This window comes from Sparus aurata, chromosome 3 (assembly GCF_900880675.1).
Source record: "Sparus aurata chromosome 3, fSpaAur1.1, whole genome shotgun sequence".
In the NCBI taxonomy this organism is placed as follows: Eukaryota; Metazoa; Chordata; class Actinopteri; order Spariformes; family Sparidae; genus Sparus; species Sparus aurata.
In genome coordinates, this window is record NC_044189.1 from 25,069,073 (window position 1) to 25,086,851 (window position 17,779).

A 17,779-nucleotide genomic window follows, 5' to 3' on the forward strand; every position below is an offset into this window, starting at 1 on the left:
GTTGTAATCATAGGCATAGTTTGCGTTACATCAGCAGGAGCGTTACAGTATAATACACCCTACACACGTTGATTATGAACTTTTAATGTGCTTCCATTGTGTGAAGAAAAAAAAAAAAAAACACCTTAAAGTTTTGGAGAAGAAATTCAAAGTCGGAATTGTGATATTTACAATATTAATAAGGGTGATAACACAAACTCTATATAACTCTCACTAGTTATTGTTTCCATAAGTGAATACACAAGCCGTTCTCAGAGGAAAATAAGGTCCCCAGAACACTGATGGAAGCTAGAAAGGTGGCAGGGTCCGCCACATTTAAACGTAAAGTAAAACAGTATGAAATTGCATCACCCTCTTGTTTATTTAGTTCATTCAGTCAGGAAGGCAAAGAAAGTTTGTTGTTGCACTTTGTTCAGGTGTTCCTTCAGTGATGATCTTTCTCTTTCTCTCGGTCAGAAACAAATCTTATACAGTTTTTAGGGGATATATGGTAATCTGAGTATACGTAACCAAATACTGTAAGCTTCTCACGTTGATGATTTTTTTTTTTTTTTTTTTTGGCTAAGCCCAAATGTCATTTGCACTGATCCAATTGTTTCTGACACCCTGAACTTCCCCTACCTTTAAAGAGAAATGGTATGAGGAGAAATTAAAGAAATGTCTCCACTTCAGCAGGACGGATAAGACTGTTATTATAAACATGACAAGCCATTCAGTTGGTAAAGGTGCTTACTCCAGGGAACCCACGGAGTGTTTATTCTTTGATTAATTTGCTTGGAGGAGACCTGAAATTTCCCCACTCATGAATACGTGGATGACAGGGAGATTTCTCCGTGGTGACAAGTTATCTAAACTACAGGGCAAAACGATTATGCTAATATCAGGTTGTAGTCATCAATCATCTCGTGTCAATGTGGTGTCAAGGCGTCACGTTCCTGATCCCCCCTCTGGCCACAGCACCGCGCGTGTGTAGGAGTGTGTGCGCATGCATGCAGCTGTGTGTGTGTTTATTCGGAAAAAGGAGAATTGATCACACTCTCATTACGCCCGGGGACCTGCGCCTGCGCGAAGCTGCTCTCCTGGATATAGGCTGAGAGGGAATTAATTAGGTGAGTTTCTTCATCTTGATATGAACACCGAGCCACACACACACACACACACACACACACACAGTCCGGGCTGACGTCAGAGAGACGCGCCTTAAAACCAAAGAGCGCATCACAGGGAGATGCATGGTTTGATCACGCACACACACACAGACACACACTCGCTTTGGATTGTAAGACAGCAGGGACACTGTAGAGGCTGCAGCAGCTTCGTGAATGAGGAGGAACCGCGAGGACGGCCGAGAAGTTACTTTTAAAGACTGTTTTCGCGGCGCGTAAAATGGAAAGTGGTGCGTAAATGTGTGCGTGCTCCCCATTTGGATAAGCCGGTTGATGATATAAGAATAAATAAATAAAAAAAAAGTTGGCAGAAACTCGCTCAGAACTAGTTTCAGAGGCAAAAGTCGACTTTTGGCACGGATGCTGTTGGATGTCGCCCCGGATCTGCGCTCCTGTTTCTTTCTGTCTGATCTTCTTTGAGCCATGGCTTACTCTCCGCTGGGATACTCCTACTCCACCACACCGCAGGTACAGTTGATATATGTGGCGTGTTTTTATTTTGTCCTTAAAGTTATTGTGCATTTTAAATGGCCGACTTTTATGATGGCAAAATATCCACACGGGTGTCACTTTTTGTGTTTCTCTTCTCATAAAATGCGACAAAATCCGTGCGTAGAACGGCACTATTTGTTCTCAGAGCGTTTTCAACTTTTTTTTTTTTTTTTTTGTGAAAATCAGAACACACAACGTTTTTAATTTATTTAAACCTCGAGAATAAAACAAACAAAAAAGAAAAGAAGGATTTGAAGAGCTCACTTTGTGCTGTTCACTTTTCTGTAGAGTAAACTAACTTATTTCTATAACTGGTTTCCACGATTTGGATGCCACATTTTAATATCTTTTATAGCATTCACATAATGAGACAAATAAGATTCATTTTTGACATTCTTGCTCCAAAGTTTCTGATGACCTCCAGCTCTCTGGCCGGCTGTCTGGAGCCGGGGACGCCTCCGTCACACCCGGTGCTGCGCTCGCCGAGCCACCAGCTCACCTCTGGCTCCGGCATTGGAGTCTACAGCGGCCCTTATCCGAAGAGCCAGGGTTACTATAACACCTGCACCAGCGACGCCACCGCTCTCTATTCAAGAGTAAGTTTCACATTGCCCTTAGAAATAATGAGCCTTTATTAAGAAACGCGTAATTGCGCACAGGTAGACGCTGATTTTGAGAGATGGAAGGAAAGTTGAATTAGAGGAACACGAGATACATTTAAGTATCAAAGTGCATTCCTGTATGTTGGGATATTTGGAGGATTCTATTATTAATATCAAGTTTTTGATATTTTCAAAATTGAAATTTCAGGCGCCACTAGATCCCAAAGACGGAGCTTCATCTGTGCATGTGGGGACCTCTCAGACTGCCTCCTACTACCCCTATGAATATACATTTGGACAGTATCCCTATGACAGATATGGGTAAGTGAAGTTTGCACACTGACTGAGTGTTTTAATCTCCCTCAACTTAAACTCTATTTTATCATCTAAAAACTGTAACATGAAATCAGACATCCTTGGTTAAGGACTGCTGGCTCCCTCATAAAAAATATTCTTAGCACGTCGCCGCTGTGGTGACCTCATTCTTTTATGTCTCGGTATTGCTATATAAGCATTACCTCTAATCTCCTTACTGGGATTTAATGTCTAGAACTGGTACAAGGTTGCGTGTGTGTTTTGTTTTGTACATTATGACGTCATAACTGTGTCAAAAGTGAGGGAGGCCTTTCATTCCAGAAAATGTCACGCACTTACAGCTGAATATGATTCGAATTGTTCTAATCTGGCTCAGGTATTCCTGCACCGACGGCGCCTCCCGACGTAAAAATGCCACCCGAGAGACCACGAGCACCCTGAAGGCTTGGCTGCAGGAGCACCAGAAGAACCCGTACCCCACGAAGGGAGAGAAGATAATGCTCGCCATCATCACCAGGATGACCCTCACACAGGCAGGTTTTAGCAAAAGATCACAGAGTTAAGGGGCATTTAGGATGGCTATGTAAACTTCCTTGTTTTTGATTTCCTTATTTTAAACCTCCTCTGACACTTACTGCTTCTTTCGTTCCTTTAATAAATTGTTTTACCCCTTCCTTCCTCTGTCCTCTCTCCACTCCTGTATGTCTCATGTTCATTTGTTTTTGTTTTGTTCCTTTCTGACCTCATTTCCCTCCCTCCCCCAGGTCTCCACTTGGTTTGCAAATGCGCGCAGGAGGCTGAAGAAGGAGAACAAGGTGACGTGGTCACCGCGGGCGTGTAAAAGCTCTGATGACCGAGGCTGTGATGATGACAGTGACGAAGCTGAGAAGCCACTTAAAAATGACAAAGACCTTCCTGGTAAGCAGGAGCTAAATCAATCTGTCAGCACATTTTGCATGTTTCAAGGTTTGCTCAAAGTTTGATGAGCAGGCACAGACTTAGCGTTATCTGTGTGATTCATTATAGCAGATCAACAGTGCGCAGACCTGCAGAGTGACCTCGAGGACTTCGACCTGCTCGAGTCGGACGGGTCTGACTGCGAACCGAAGCCGCAGTTTCTTTCCGAGGAAGATGGCGCGAACAAAAACACAGACCTCCCACACGGGCATCTCACGCACAACCCAGACCCACTGCACGGCAAAGAGAGACTGTCCCCAGACTGCCCCAAACTCACCCCGGTCCAACAGCAAAACAACGGCTTCTACCCTAATCCGGACCGTCGAAGTACGGACACCAAGCCGAAAATTTGGTCCATCGCCCACACTGCTGTGTCTTTGGATGGCAGCTTGCAGCCAGAATACCCTCCCTGCATGATGTCCTCGACCGGCTCCTCCTCGCCTGGGTATCCGTCAAATATGGCGCTGACAAAGGCAGAGAGGCAACAGGAATCGCCGGTCGCCACGCTCAGAGAGTGGGTGGACGGAGTTTTTCACGGTCCTCCTTTCCAACAGCCCAAACCAGCCGAGGTGTGGAAAGGCTTAAACGATGGCGTGATAGACAGCAGACAACCCGGACAGTCCTTTGAACTTGTTAGGTCTGTGTCATCTTTGTAGTCCAACCAACACGTCGTCGGCGGAATATTTCAGAGACTGCTGAACTTAAAACAAAAAGTCTATATTTTGTTGTTGTGACTTGACCGCTCGCTAAACACCAGTCAACCTAGCTACTGTTGCCTCGCCTGTCAAGCTTTCTATTCTCGCACAGCACGTGTGCAGTCCACCATCAAACCTTTAGTAATTTTTGAAATGATGGGTTCTTAATTCCAGGTCTATTATTTCTACTCAACAACTGGCTGAAATGCTACGATTTGGTGCCAGATTTCATGAGCTCTAGCTAGCTTGCTAATAAGCTAACATTAGCTCAATGAGTCCATCAGACTCTGGCTGGCTATTTAATGTTTTAGCTCAATCCTGTAAAAGAGGTCTTATGCGCTTGTTGGCTACATACACGATACTGGGCTAACAGACCAACACTAGAAAGCTTCATGTTCCAGGCCAAAGTTCAGCATGCAGTCACCAGCGGATGATCCTTACAGAAGACTAACCAATGCATCTGGCAAATGTGGCGCTAGCTCGCATAACATTAGCTTGGAAATCTAAGTTAGCGGGACAGAGCTGCTAACATTAGCCAACACTTTGATAGCATCCAGGTGTGACTTCCACACAGTGGGAAAACACATCCCAGTGGATGTGATGGTCATGTAACACAACACTGCCTCACAAATAACATAGTTCAGGCTGGTTCAGAACAAATCCACCCAAAAATGAAAATTCAGTCATTTTTCTCACCGCCCTCGAGCCAATAGAAATGTTTGGGAAGTTTCGTAGTGTTTAAAACATTTCTATTGCTTCACAGCAGAACAGCGTTGTTGCATTTTCCTAAGCAACTGAAGTAGACGGGGACTTGTTTTATGATGTTAAAAAAAAAAAAACATGACATGGCTCCGTACAAGTCGTCTGGCAAAATTAAAGTCGCCAGAAACCCAGAGATCCCAAAGTGATTTGAAAAGTAGTTATTCACACACTTTACAAAGCAAGAATCTTAACCGTAGCTTCTAAGCTAAAAGCATCAGTGCACACCCCATCTGAAGTGGGAGTATGAGCATGACCCTCGCAACGAGGGTGTAAATAACATCTTTTCAAATCAATTTGGGATCTTGGGCCTTCAGAGACTTGGATTTCACTGCAAAATGACTATGGTGCTGTTATAATGTTTTTTGTTGTTGTTTTTATGTATTTTTTAACAAGTCCCCATGTGCTTCAGTCGCTCAGCAGAATGCTGGAAAGCTCTTTTGCTGCGAAGCGCCAGAAATGTTTTGTGGACTACGAAACATCACCTGACTTTCTAACGGCATGGAGATGAGTAGATAATGCTGGGGTTTTTTTTATTATTGAGTGAAGTTGTCCTTTAATAATGATTTTTGGTTTCCATGGGTAAGCTAGGTAGCCGGACATGCTAATTCAAAATACGCTGCTTGATCTACTTGTTAAACTTAGTTGCTCCTTAGTTTTGTGTTGAGTGTATTGCTCTCCAAGTAGTCCTGTGTACACCACTTCAATATGTGGAGAAATCCAAAGTTCAGCAGACCTGTGTGCCCAGTTACGGTTGCGTAGGGGTTTTAGCGAACGGTCAGTTAACAATTTATGATCCTATTTTGGCTTCTGGATAGGCCCTCACCCTTTTTCCAACAGACAAACTCCTATGGGCCCCGTCAATGGTCAAATGTCTTCGAGCAAATGTCACCACACGTTCCTGCAGCAAGGTTGTACTGTTCTCACACATGAAAGATATACAATATTGTACACTTGCACTATAGCCTGCACATGCACTGAGTCACAAAAATAAAAGGTGTATTCCGTAACATGGGTAGTTCTCTGAATGGGCCCGCACATCAGCCGTCTGCCGCGCTGCAGCCGCTGCTTTCACTTCAGATGATTGTTCAGGAATAGTGGAAAATACCTCCGCAGCTTCAGATCTGTGTGTGTGGGAGTGTTTGTGTGCGTGTGTGTGTTTTGAGGGAGTGAAAGGGGGGAAGTGGGTGGTATTCAGCCGTGACTAATGGAAACACACAGAGGAGGGTGCTGCTAAATTGTTAAATCGATGCCACTTCCACCTCGGCTCCAGATATAGCTGCAATCAGCGATGCGTCCCTTTTCATTAGGCGGCTTTTGACTTTGTCAACCTGGGACTGCAAGAAAATCCACCGCGCACAAAATGCTTCATAAAACCTTTTAAGTAATTTTAAATAAGTGTCACATCTTTATCCACTTCGGTGACATTGTCATACAACCAATAATAAGAAACATCATTGAAATAAACAGAGGAATACGGCTGGCATTATTAGGCCTAAATGTTTGATGTAAAATGCGTTTCCATCCACTTGAATTATTGAAGCAAACCCCTCAAATTTGGCACTGAAAACATTTAAACCGACACTTTCTAAAACAAAGCACAACAAGAGACGGTGAGAAGTTATTTTTTCAGCCCCCGTCTCTCTCCTCCTCCTCCTGTTTTTCGATTTAGGGAGAATGATAAAGTATTTATCAGAACAGAGGAGGGATCTGCCTGGGCTTTGTATGGAATTAACCATTTCAGATTAAATAATTCAGGATGAATTCAACCGAGAATTTCATTCTGTTTCTGCCTCATAAATAAGTTAGATTTAAGATGATAAATAATGGCATCTGACTTCTTATTTCTGTAAAGTTCTCTTTCTTCCACTCGCTGTCCGACAGGATCTCATTGTTGCTGGCTGCAGATATATCTTTTATAATTTTTGCTCAAGCTTTTCCTTCGTTTTGTATCCAAGTTTAATGTGCCGGAAATTATAACATTTTGTTTGCTTCTGACAAATCTTGAGGTGGGTTTGACTTCACGGGAAGAGGTGGTTGTGTCGTGAAGGATATAGAATGGCAGTCAGATAAGAGGTTGACCCACTGCTGAGTGGGGTTAAGAGATATAGGGTTATACTTGTTCTCACCCTGAGCTGCTGGAGACATGACTGGTCTCAGGGGTGCAGAGCGTGGGGAAACCTGCAGAAGCACATTATATACAGTGCAATATAGTGTTCCGAATAAAAATCTGATCCAACTTTCACTCATAAAAGGTCAGTGCTCACTTGTTTTCAGTATCAAATCCAGTGATCTACCCTTTTTTTTTTTTTTTTCAAAATAATGGCATTTTTTTTTTAGGGAATCCATCAAAACTGTAAGAGTGTTTTGAACAATCATGTAATTATTTCAATCAGCAAAAAAAAAAAAAAGTTTAATTAATGATATACGTAAAAGCTTTTGTTTAGTTTTACATTTTAATAGTCAGAGCAGCCCGAACCTAAACTTTCAAAGTAGAATTGTAGCTTAAAACAGTCAATAGCCCAATTAACTCGACGTGAGGAGATAACAGTTTTGACGTTATGTTGAAGATGCCTGTGTGTGGTGTTACACTAGTGATGCTAACCAGCTTTTCCCCAAGACACTTCCCTCTGACCGTAAACGACAGCCAGCCCTCCCAGCTCGCAGTCCAGGCGGAGTCAGCCAACAGGAGCGCTAGCTGCATGGCTAACTGAACTAACTTGCTTACGGCAGCTACAGTTAGCAGCAGTTTGTGAATGCTCCGGAACTCTTCTGCCCCCTATTTGTTTGGAGTATTAATTCGACAGTTCACAAATTCTTTCATATTGCACCTTTTATCTTTAATAACCTTGGCAATAATATATATATTGATAATTGTTAATAATTGTTTATAATTACCAACTAAAAATAAAGGTAAATACCGGCTGGACATGGAGTAACTTTATCGCTCATGTGGAGCATTTCTGACCACCTGCTCAGTGTAAGTCCAATATTCACTCATCTTTTGGTTTCATTGTCCTGAGAAATGTACCCGGCTTTATGTTCATCAGTCAGTCGCTACATTTGCCTCTCTGCTGTTTGGTGGTTCTGGTTGGTTTTTAGAAACTTTTTAACTTTTTTGCGAAAAAAATAGCTTCCTGCTGCAGCCAAACAAGATATTATTAGAGCGGTGCGACTGAACCAGTGGAGCTGTAGGTCTCAGGGCGAGCTGTATGGGTCCACGTTATGTTTTCTCTCAGTAGTTGTTTTTTTTTTTTTACATTTTAAAACAAGTCCCCAGCTACTTCAGCTGTTAAGGAAAATGCTGCCACTTGCTGAGAAGCACCAGAAATGTTTGTCGACTATGGATCTTCACCTGACTTTCCATCGGGATGAGGGTGAGTAGATAATGAAAGCAGCATGACTTGATGATTGCTCAGAACAGCTTTACAAACACATTGATTGAGTTTAACTTGTCTATATTCTCATTGTTTAACTGTTATTAAGCCTTCATGCTGCTTTACTGGGATAAATACAATTCCACAGTCTTATTAATGTTAATAAGCATCATGTAAGGACTTTAAAAGGCCTAATGACTATTAACCTATTATCATCACGTGGATATTTTGTAAAGCGTTACTTGAATGACACTCAAAGGTTTTCCACATCAATCCTCTCAGTGAGGTGTTGGCGGCGCGAACTTTAAACTGAGTGCAGATGTTTCGTCAAGCAGAATTATGACACAAAATACTGAGTATGATTGGCATTTCTTCCTGAGGGGGGTGACCCGCCATCGTCTCTCTCACCTCCCTCTTCATCTCACTCCGCTCACCTCTCACATTTTCCCCCCTCTTTCGTCCTCCAGCCATCGGCCATCTCCTCTTCTTCTTCTTCTTTTGTCGTCCCGTCCTCCATATCCTCCCTCGTCTCTCCTCCCCTCCTCCCACCTCACCCTCCCTCCCTCCCTCCCTCCACTCGTCTCACCTCACCTCTGTCTGCTCTCGACGCACAAGCGAGCCACTCAACAGCCAGTCTGACACGAAGGCCTGCTCCCTGGGCCATATAATGTGATTAAGCCACAGTGTGTTGGTGAACAGGTCGGGGAATGTTAGAGCTACTGTTTGCTTGTCTGGCTCACATCACCGGGAATTATTTAGCCTTTTTAAGTCTCACGGGGGAGTTGACGAAGGCTTGATGGGACTTTTATTTCACTCCGAAGAGTAACCCATGAATGTTTGGCTTAAATGACCCGTTGATATCCTTCGTTCTGCCCTCCGTGACCTTTTTTCTGATCCACCTCTACTTTTAAAACTTCCTATGGAATGTCGGCACAGGAAGTATCGACAACTTTCAAATTACTCCTCTCTGCACCATCCGTCTGACACCTTTTTCCTTTCAACACCGTCTGTGTCTCTGTCACATACCCAACACACTCTCTCTCTCTCACACACACACACACACACACACACACACACAGCCTGGCATACATATACGCACAGTTCTAAGTCTCTTGAGTCTTGTCACACACACTTTGGTTTCCGGGGCTATCAAAGTGCTGAGTGCAAACTCTCTCCTCCAAAAACTGTCACATGTCGCCAGAGGTGTCTCGCTCCCTGCGGAAACCCTCTGAGCTCCTGGCACAAGAACAACTCATTATTTCCATGGTAAAGGTCAGGAGCTCTGTCACCTGACTCTAAAGTGGAGCTGAGTGGAGCTGCCCCCCCCCCAGACAATGACCAAAGGTCAGTTTTCTGTTTTGCCTCTCATACAGCGAGTGTGGATATGAGAAGAACGGGCTGCTCCCAGATCTGCCTGTGAGCTCCTTTTGGTCACAGTGGCTTCCAGACATGGAGGTTCAGATAATTGGCTGCAGGGAGCTCCATAATGAGCCTGAGGGCCTGTAATATGACACATCTTCAAGGAGAAATGTTTTAATAGGGCAATTACAGCGACGAGGAGGATGTTTTGTGTGGCGTGAGTGATTGTTGTGGAGGGGGCGCTGTGTTGAGGATTTCAGTGGCATTTAGCTCCATTATCTATTGTGTGGCGGAGATTTCCAGTGTGATCACAGTCTCATCGGAGCTTATTTTGGTCTGAATGTTCTGACCCAACAGTGCAGGTCATATTATGCTCAAGTGCAGCGAGAAAGCGGATAACTGGATGTAGCCACAGCCCCCTCTGGTGATTTGACAGCTTGAGGTTGAACCCATGAATGGGCCCGCCTGCAAATTGGTTCGAATCCAGCGTTATGATCCGGAGTTACCTGACGTACGTGATGTTAAAGAATATCCTCTGATGCCGGCTGATGCATTTAAGAGCGGTGAATAATTAAACGGCGCGGTTAAATCCAGCACAAAAACACTGCGCTGTTTAATTCAGCACAATTCATATGCTCAGTTTCATCTGAAGATTTTGCCCCCGGCAATGCCTCCAACTCAACCAACCACCACCTCTGAACCACTCAGACTTACCGACCGCAAGAACCAGCCAGTCAGCTCTCTGACACTGACCCGGGCTCGCCTGCCTCATTTCAACAATACACCTCTCTCCCCTTCAATCATCCAAAGTGGTCTGACTATAGATGAGGTTAACTACAGCATAAGCCTCACTTCCAGGAGTCACCAGGGCCAATTATATCAGCCTGACTACTCTTCCCAACCTGAGCTCTATGGTGTGGAAAATGCAGTTCCACGGGCTGCATCACTGGGGACAGAACAGGCTAGTGCTGTCTGGAGCCTGAGCCAAGCGCAGGCCAATTTGGCATGCAGAGGTCTATGGAGAATAAGCCTGATGAAATATATATATGATCTTCTTCAAACATGTATTGTTCCGCGCTACTGTGTCTTATCAGGCTGGCTCCCTCCTGATGTCTTCCAGGCTTGGCAGAGCGAGACTCTTACAGCGCAGATTGTGTGGGACCGATGCACAAGGAATGCTAAGGTCCTCCTTACAGTAAACAGCAGAGAGACGAGCCGTATCTCGCCGCCTGCTTATTGATGAGAGCGAGTTCAAAGCGGCGCGATGGCAAGAAATCAGTTATTCATGTATGAGATGAATCCCACTCATGCAGATAACAATGGAGCTGAGGACACTGCTGAGGTGCACTGCAGCTTTCATCAGTTGGTTTATGGTAGTTCAGACCAATTAAAGCTTAAAACACACAAACCCTTTAATACACTTTCCCCCCCTAAGAATCTGTTTGCATTGGGAAGTAAAACTTGACTTTTATTATAACAACCTCCCCCTGTTCCTGTACCTCACGCGGCTGAACAAATGTGCAGGACACTGCTGACCTCTGCCTGTCACACAGGGGAACTACAGCCAGCACTTCAAACTGAATAACTAACCCAGTATTCTAAAATAATGCTGCATTCATGTGCAAGCCGCTGTTTTCGACCTCGGTGTGTTCATGATGCATCAGTTTTCTACGTGGGAGCACCATGAACAATGTTTTACATTTTATCACTCAGAGTGTTTAAACAACACACTGACAGCTGTTTCCAGTATTTGAATGACAAGGAAGGGCAAAAAAAACCCAAAACACATCATGTGAGCCATTTTGCCATCAACCCAACACGGGACACATGAATTTTTCCAGTCAGAAATGCATTTTCCCCGACCATCACAACCACGTGGAAGCATTATTACCCTACTGCACTGGCATGGCCAGGTCCAGTGTAAGATTTAGTGGCATCTAGCGATGCAGATTACACACAACTGAACATCCCTCGTCTCACCCTCCACTATTGTGTAAATGTGCAGTAAAAATGCGAAAGGCCCTCTCTAGGGTCTGGGTGAGCTCAAATTGCAATTATACTTTTTAGTTTTAGTACACACTGCAGCTGCCCTTACAAAAGTATACAACTGGTACATACTACTTCATCATGACAATGCACCTTGAACTCTGACCCTCTTGCTCCGATACCCATCGCAGACTTAGCATGACATTTTGGAGTGAAAAGAAAGTAGTACTTGCACTTAAATGTGCTTTCATTGGTCATCGTGATGTTATTCTGACATATGAGCTGTCAAACGTTTGTGGTCTCTGCTTAGTTTATATTAGTGTGACACACCGTGACGAATGTGACATATCTTGCTCTGTGCAGAGAATTGTGGGTCAGAAAAGCAGGCCGGCTTGCATACAAAACATGACTGGATGTGGGCGGACATGCTGGTATTTTTGGAATACTGCATTTCACATACTTCGTATTGGGACAACCCAAAACTTTTTTCTGGCACACCTGATAGTATGGTACTACAGGTATAGGAACACAGGGTCTGTGTTTCGTTCATTCAACACTGTGGACTCTGTGGAAGAACTGCTCCTTCTATAGGCTCATTTAAAAAGGTTATAAAACTGCAGGTTTCTTAAGGCAGGAACACACCAGCCCAACCGTTGGACGTCTGAGTTTCTAGTTTTGATGAAAGCATAACCATGAATATTTCATTCCATTACAGCCAATAGATCCCCCTCAAGTCAACACATTGGAGCTTTAAAATGGGACATTAAATGCGTCACATAAAACCTTTAAAGAAACATTTGTACTTTTTTTTACCCAATTATAGCCCATTATGCACATAAAGCACTATGTAGTTATAAATAACTGATGTGTTGCAGCATTAATTTCAACAGGTTGCAGTAAGGACAACGCACTCTCAGAGAGACAGACATAATTTATTAACCAATATGGCGATTTATACAGAGAAGCAAAGACAGAGACAATGTTTCAGTGATGATGCTTCTGCTTGAACTGTAATCCACAGTAGCCACATGTGCCCACTTTTGTGTCTTTATCCTGGCAAGACAAAGAAGGACACAACATGAGAAAGTTAGTACGTATAATCTGGGTCTTCTGCATCATCTACTAGTAAAGTGATTATAAGAATAATCTAACTATAGACATCATAAAAAAAGTTTCACATTCTCTTGTCTGGGTAAAGCCATGTTTGCATCATTTAAGGTTTAGATTAGATCACATTTATTGTCATTTTAAATCTTACAAGTGTAAAGACAACAAATGCAGTTAAAGTGCAGACAAATTAATGTATGTATAGAAGAAACACTAAGGAGCAGATGAAATGTTTTAGAAGATACTGCGATTTGCAATTTGGTTACCACTTGCTGGAAACGATCGTTTTTGCATCAGAAGTAGTGAAAAACTATTAAAATCATGACAATGTGATGTTTGTTGAGGTCTGTACTGAACAAACATGTTTTATTCCATCTGGAGAACAAGATTTGTTGGTAAGGACATCTCTGCAGAACTACTTTACTTCATTAAAATGCTGTTTTCTCACACCCTTCACCATCATAAAATCAGCACCGTATTGCATTTGACTATATTTTGGATTAATTGTTCGATCCTATAATGTACACACAATATAGATAGTGTAAAGAGTGTAAAATGAACATGCAAAGTTGTAAACAGTATGAAGAAAAAGATAGAAAAGTGCAGGTAAAGGTAAAAGTAAAATACATTCTTTGTGCTATATAACCACTTTAATATTCAAGTTTTGAGTTTAATGATTAAGGTAACAAATGCATTTAAGAAAGACAGCCTTCTGCTGTACCTCATGCTCTTGAGAAACTCAGTTTAAATAGTCAAGAGCACTGTTATTTTCCATCCTCAGATATCACAAAGAATAATACTGCTTGGATTAAGAGGTTCATGTGTCCAAACATTTCCTCTGATGACTGGATCTCACTAAACCACTTAAAAAATATAAGTAAAGCAAAAGGAACCTGTGCCACATTCCACCAAAAGGACAATTTAAGCATTAGCCAAAGCATTAGCTGCTGGTGAACAGTACATAGCCACCATGACACAGAAGGACCAATAAAAAGGACGTGTTTGGGTTTGGAATGGACCGTGTCAAATCATGTAATCACATTTGTGTGTGCAGGGCAGGCACTCACCAGGTTGATATAGACTTTGGGATGGCCCAGGGCTCCTCCACCTCCATCACAGGACACCACTCTGGCCTCCACGTCAGTCACCGGCTCCTCGGCCACCAATTTAATGGCAAAGTTCTGGTTCACCTTGACACAAACGATTTGATAGCCTTCATCATCAGCTTAGTAAAATGAAGTTTTGGAGGAAAGAGATAAGCCACACAAAATGTATCAAACATTACACAGAGTGAGACTGTACTAGTGTGTCATCTGTAGTCCCAGCATACATACAGTTGTATGTATGTATTGTTTTTAACCATTTCCAATCAAGAACGTTAGTATGTGTGGGTTAAACACATCACCAGTGATAATCAGTGGCAGTATTATTGTGTCACATTTGTAAGGTTATCATACCTCCAATAAGACAACTAGATTTGCTAAGAGTTACCTTCTTGCATCTACTTAAGCCACCAACTGAGCCTTATTTTGCTCGCTTCTTACCTCCTTATGTCTGCCAACGAATCTGGCTCTCCTGGGGTCGTTCGCATCGTAGACCTGAGAGGTAAACACTCATGTTATGAACTGGAGTAGAGGGCGACACAAAATGCTCTAACATCAGCTGTCCATTCAAACAATAATGAATAACACCTGTCTACACTTACTGGATGTGTTACAGTCGATGGCCAAACTTAAATGTCAAATGAAAATGTTATGGGCCAGGTCATTGGTGGGCTGTCCGATACTGGACTTACGTGAATGGACCTGCTGGCTAACTGATGTAGCTAAGCTAAAGTTGAGCTAGCTAGTAATACGAACGCAAGTGAATCATAGACTTCGACGCTTACCTGTCCGGTGTGAGTAATGGGCTCGCCGGTGCTGGAAACCTCTACGCTGTAACGATGAACAGGTACGGCAGACAGCCTCAAAGGTGAAACGAGCACCTTAGCATTTTTACTGAAGGACAGAAGTCTACCCGCTGCGGCCGCCATGTTTACACCAGCCTGTTTTCCCAAGCTGCTTTGCGGAGAACATTTCTCTGTGAATTTTACAATCCCTGAGTTTTGACTCTCAGGTCCAAAGCATTTCTATATTGCGTTATACCCCCAACCAGCTTTCCAGTTTAGAACTTACACACATATATTATATATAATGAGAAAGTGTGCTCTACTAAAGGCGAAGGAGGTGCAATCTTTTCAAAGCCAAGGAGAGAAACTGCCTGAGAGACTAAATTGAGGGCACAATAATCCTCTATAAGTCTCAAACCGGAAGCAGTTCTATCTCCACAAGCAAGAACATCATAGCGGTCGTGTTGTGTCGATTAAAACGTGACATCTGGGTACATATGCTCTGTTTTAAAACCGTAAGGACTTTCTTAAAGGTTTGTCTTTGTATTTTAATTTTGTGATACGACTTTGTCGTTTCTGAAACGTATATTTCCTCCGTTTTTATGGGTGGCTTTGGGTGCTAGCAGGTCAACTCATGCTCGTCTCCTTGGCTTGTTGCATAGCTAACGTTATCCTACAGTGGATCAGTCTGTAGTGTTTACATCTGTTTTAACTTTTTAATAGGTCACATGAAAAAGTCCCAGGAAAAACTCCATGTTCCTTTGCAATAGGTTAAGATGTATTTAGAATCTTGCTATATAGGATTCCAGTACTTCGTGTGATAAACATTTGAATGTCACTTGCTATTTACTTTCATAATGGAGTAATTTTCGGGAGGTGGTACAATATATCATGTTGTCTATCTCAGTCATAGAAATATTTGCTTTGATGCAGCCTTGAAAACCATAAAAAGCAACACTTGAGTCACATCATAATATGATATTATCCACGCTCCAGACCAAAAATGCAGTTTTATATCATAATATTGGTAGAATAATGTATGATACTGCATAATACTAACTTTTGACACTGATCCCTTTTATTCACTTCTGCAGCCTTTCCTACCATGGCGCCCCTCCTCTTGAAGCACCTGGCTTCCTCCCTGACCCGCCAAGTGGCCCTGATGACCCGGTTAAATCTGAACTTCTCCTCACCAGCAGCAAGTGCTTACAGATGTCTCTGCACCCTCACCACAGCTCCACGCACACTGCTCCTGTCGTCACCAAGAATCAGCTCCATCCAGCCCCCCTCCACCGGCTCCTCTGCTCAGTGTGGACCATCTGTGGTGGGACAGTGTCAGCATCTTCCCTGCATCCAGCCCTGTGCAGGGATGAAAACCAAGTCGTCCCTGAAGAGGCGCTGCAAAGACTGTTTTATTGTTCGACGGAGGGGGCATTTGTTCGTGTTCTGCAAGACAAATCCGAGACACAAGCAGAGGCAGGGTTAAAATGTAGAAGGAGTGTTGAGAAGATTGCTTTGAGGTTGTTGTTGATATTTGGAAGAAATGTGTTGCAAAAATAAATAGTTTGGCTGAAGACTGTGTACTGCTCTCATCATATGTCTTTGGTTTCCTTCTGCAGCAACAGCCAAAAATACATAATTATTTTCACTGTCACGTGGAAAATGGAAACATAGCATTCATTCAATCATCATTTTACAACATTTATATGGTTAACATAGCTAATATGATTACAGCTGCAAACTGTTGATTATTTTCTTGATTAATCGATTAGTCTCTTGATCTACACAATGTTAAAAATGTTGATTAGTGGTTGCCAAAGCCCTAGATGATGTCCTCAAATGTCTTGCTTTGTCTACAACGCATAGGTATTCAGTTAGGAGTAAATGAACCAGAAAATATTTGTGCTAAGAAAAGGAAATCAGAGATGTTTCACTTTTTCTTAAGTAAGAATTGCAACTGATTAAACAATTATCAAAAATATTAAAGACCTAATATATTTGACAAAAAAATATTAATTGTTGCAGCTTTAAATGTTATATTAATATGAATTGAGTTTAGCTTTTGAAATGATAGTTATACTCTATTCCTGGTGATAAATGAAAGCCTAGTCAGTAAAGCTTTGAACATGTACTGTAAATCAGAGGTGCATGTGCAATATCAACTGGACGTGTGACTCGAAATGTCAAAAAAATAACATGCTTTTTCTGTTTCGCGTCCATGTTATAGAAATAATAATATTCTGATACAATCAGATTCCTTTCCATTGTTCTTCCACAAGAGGGAGCCAAAGTGTATGCTACATGAATACAGGATCCAACCTGCCATGTAAAACACTTCTAACCACTGATAGCCATTGTAAGTTGGCGCTGTTACCCTGTGTTTCCTACAATTCAGCCTTTATCGCCAACTTTACAATAGTGACTCAGAAAAACTGTATTGAATCTTGTGTTCAAAAAGTTATCAGGCATTCATGCTTTTGAGGCCTTTTTTCTAGAATCTGGCTGTTCTTCCTGAAATCTGTGACCTACCTCTGCATCATTGTATGCACACAATAGCACTAGCACACTGTAGCAAGTGAGCCATTCAGCCAATGAAACTTAACTGGTTTGAAAGATGTTTGGCAACAAACACTGAGCGTGCGACCGCCGCCCTACCTGAATAGTCCCCTAAAGGTTCATATTTGCTGATAGAACAAGGAACCACTACATACCTGCATGTGTGCACATACTATTTCATCTTTATGTTTGTATAGGTAGCTTCATGGAGAGGGCTCAACAGGATGACACTGATCCAATATTTGCCCATATTCGACGGCATTTCACTGAAATATATGGTCACGGACAAATGCATGATGATGGCTTCCTGTGCATGTCCTTTTATAAACCCTGTGTGTTGGTAGACAATGTAATGAAGTGCGTCAGTATGATTTGTTAGATAGAGTTCACATGTGATAATGACTGATCTCGACTGCCTCTCTCAGCTCCCATTATCAGCTGCCTGTACAGGTTCACAATGCCAGAAAGAGGCAGAGTGTGTGGAGTTGACAAACCAGTCAGATCCAGGGCACAATGTAGA

The 17,779-nt window shown here is 42.6% G+C and overlaps 2 protein-coding genes and 1 long non-coding RNA gene across 4 annotated transcripts; 2 read left to right on the forward strand and 1 right to left on the reverse strand.

Moving 5' to 3' along the window:
• Nucleotides 1-1,211: 1,211 nt before the first annotated feature.
• On the forward strand, nt 1,212-5,996 carry irx4b (iroquois homeobox 4b). Of its 2 annotated transcripts, none has more exons than XM_030411434.1 (6): nt 1,212-1,634; nt 2,066-2,254; nt 2,469-2,581; nt 2,952-3,108; nt 3,340-3,493; nt 3,602-5,996. In XM_030411434.1, the coding sequence occupies exons 1-6, from the start codon at nt 1,590-1,592 to the stop codon at nt 4,186-4,188; spliced, it is 1,245 nt and encodes a 414-aa protein (XP_030267294.1). In that variant the 5' UTR covers nt 1,212-1,589; the 3' UTR covers nt 4,189-5,996. The 2 variants fall into 2 exon arrangements, with proteins under 2 accessions (XP_030267294.1, XP_030267295.1); XM_030411435.1 differs by having other exon boundaries at nt 3,605-5,996.
• Nucleotides 5,997-12,619: 6,623 nt separating this feature from the next.
• On the reverse strand, nt 12,620-14,900 carry ndufs6 (NADH:ubiquinone oxidoreductase subunit S6). Its single transcript, XM_030410465.1, has 4 exons — nt 14,704-14,900; nt 14,360-14,413; nt 13,883-14,005; nt 12,620-12,761 (listed from the first exon to the last, which is right to left on the reverse strand). Exons 1-4 carry the CDS (start codon nt 14,845-14,847, stop codon nt 12,693-12,695), a joined length of 390 nt encoding a protein of 129 aa, XP_030266325.1. The 5' UTR covers nt 14,848-14,900; the 3' UTR covers nt 12,620-12,692.
• A 184-nt stretch (nt 14,901-15,084) lies between these two features.
• LOC115577589 (uncharacterized) lies at nt 15,085-16,277 on the forward strand. Its single transcript, XR_003983218.1, has 2 exons — nt 15,085-15,236; nt 15,798-16,277. It is a non-coding gene; the product is annotated as an uncharacterized LOC115577589 (long non-coding RNA).
• The last annotated feature ends 1,502 nt before the right edge of the window (nt 16,278-17,779 follow it).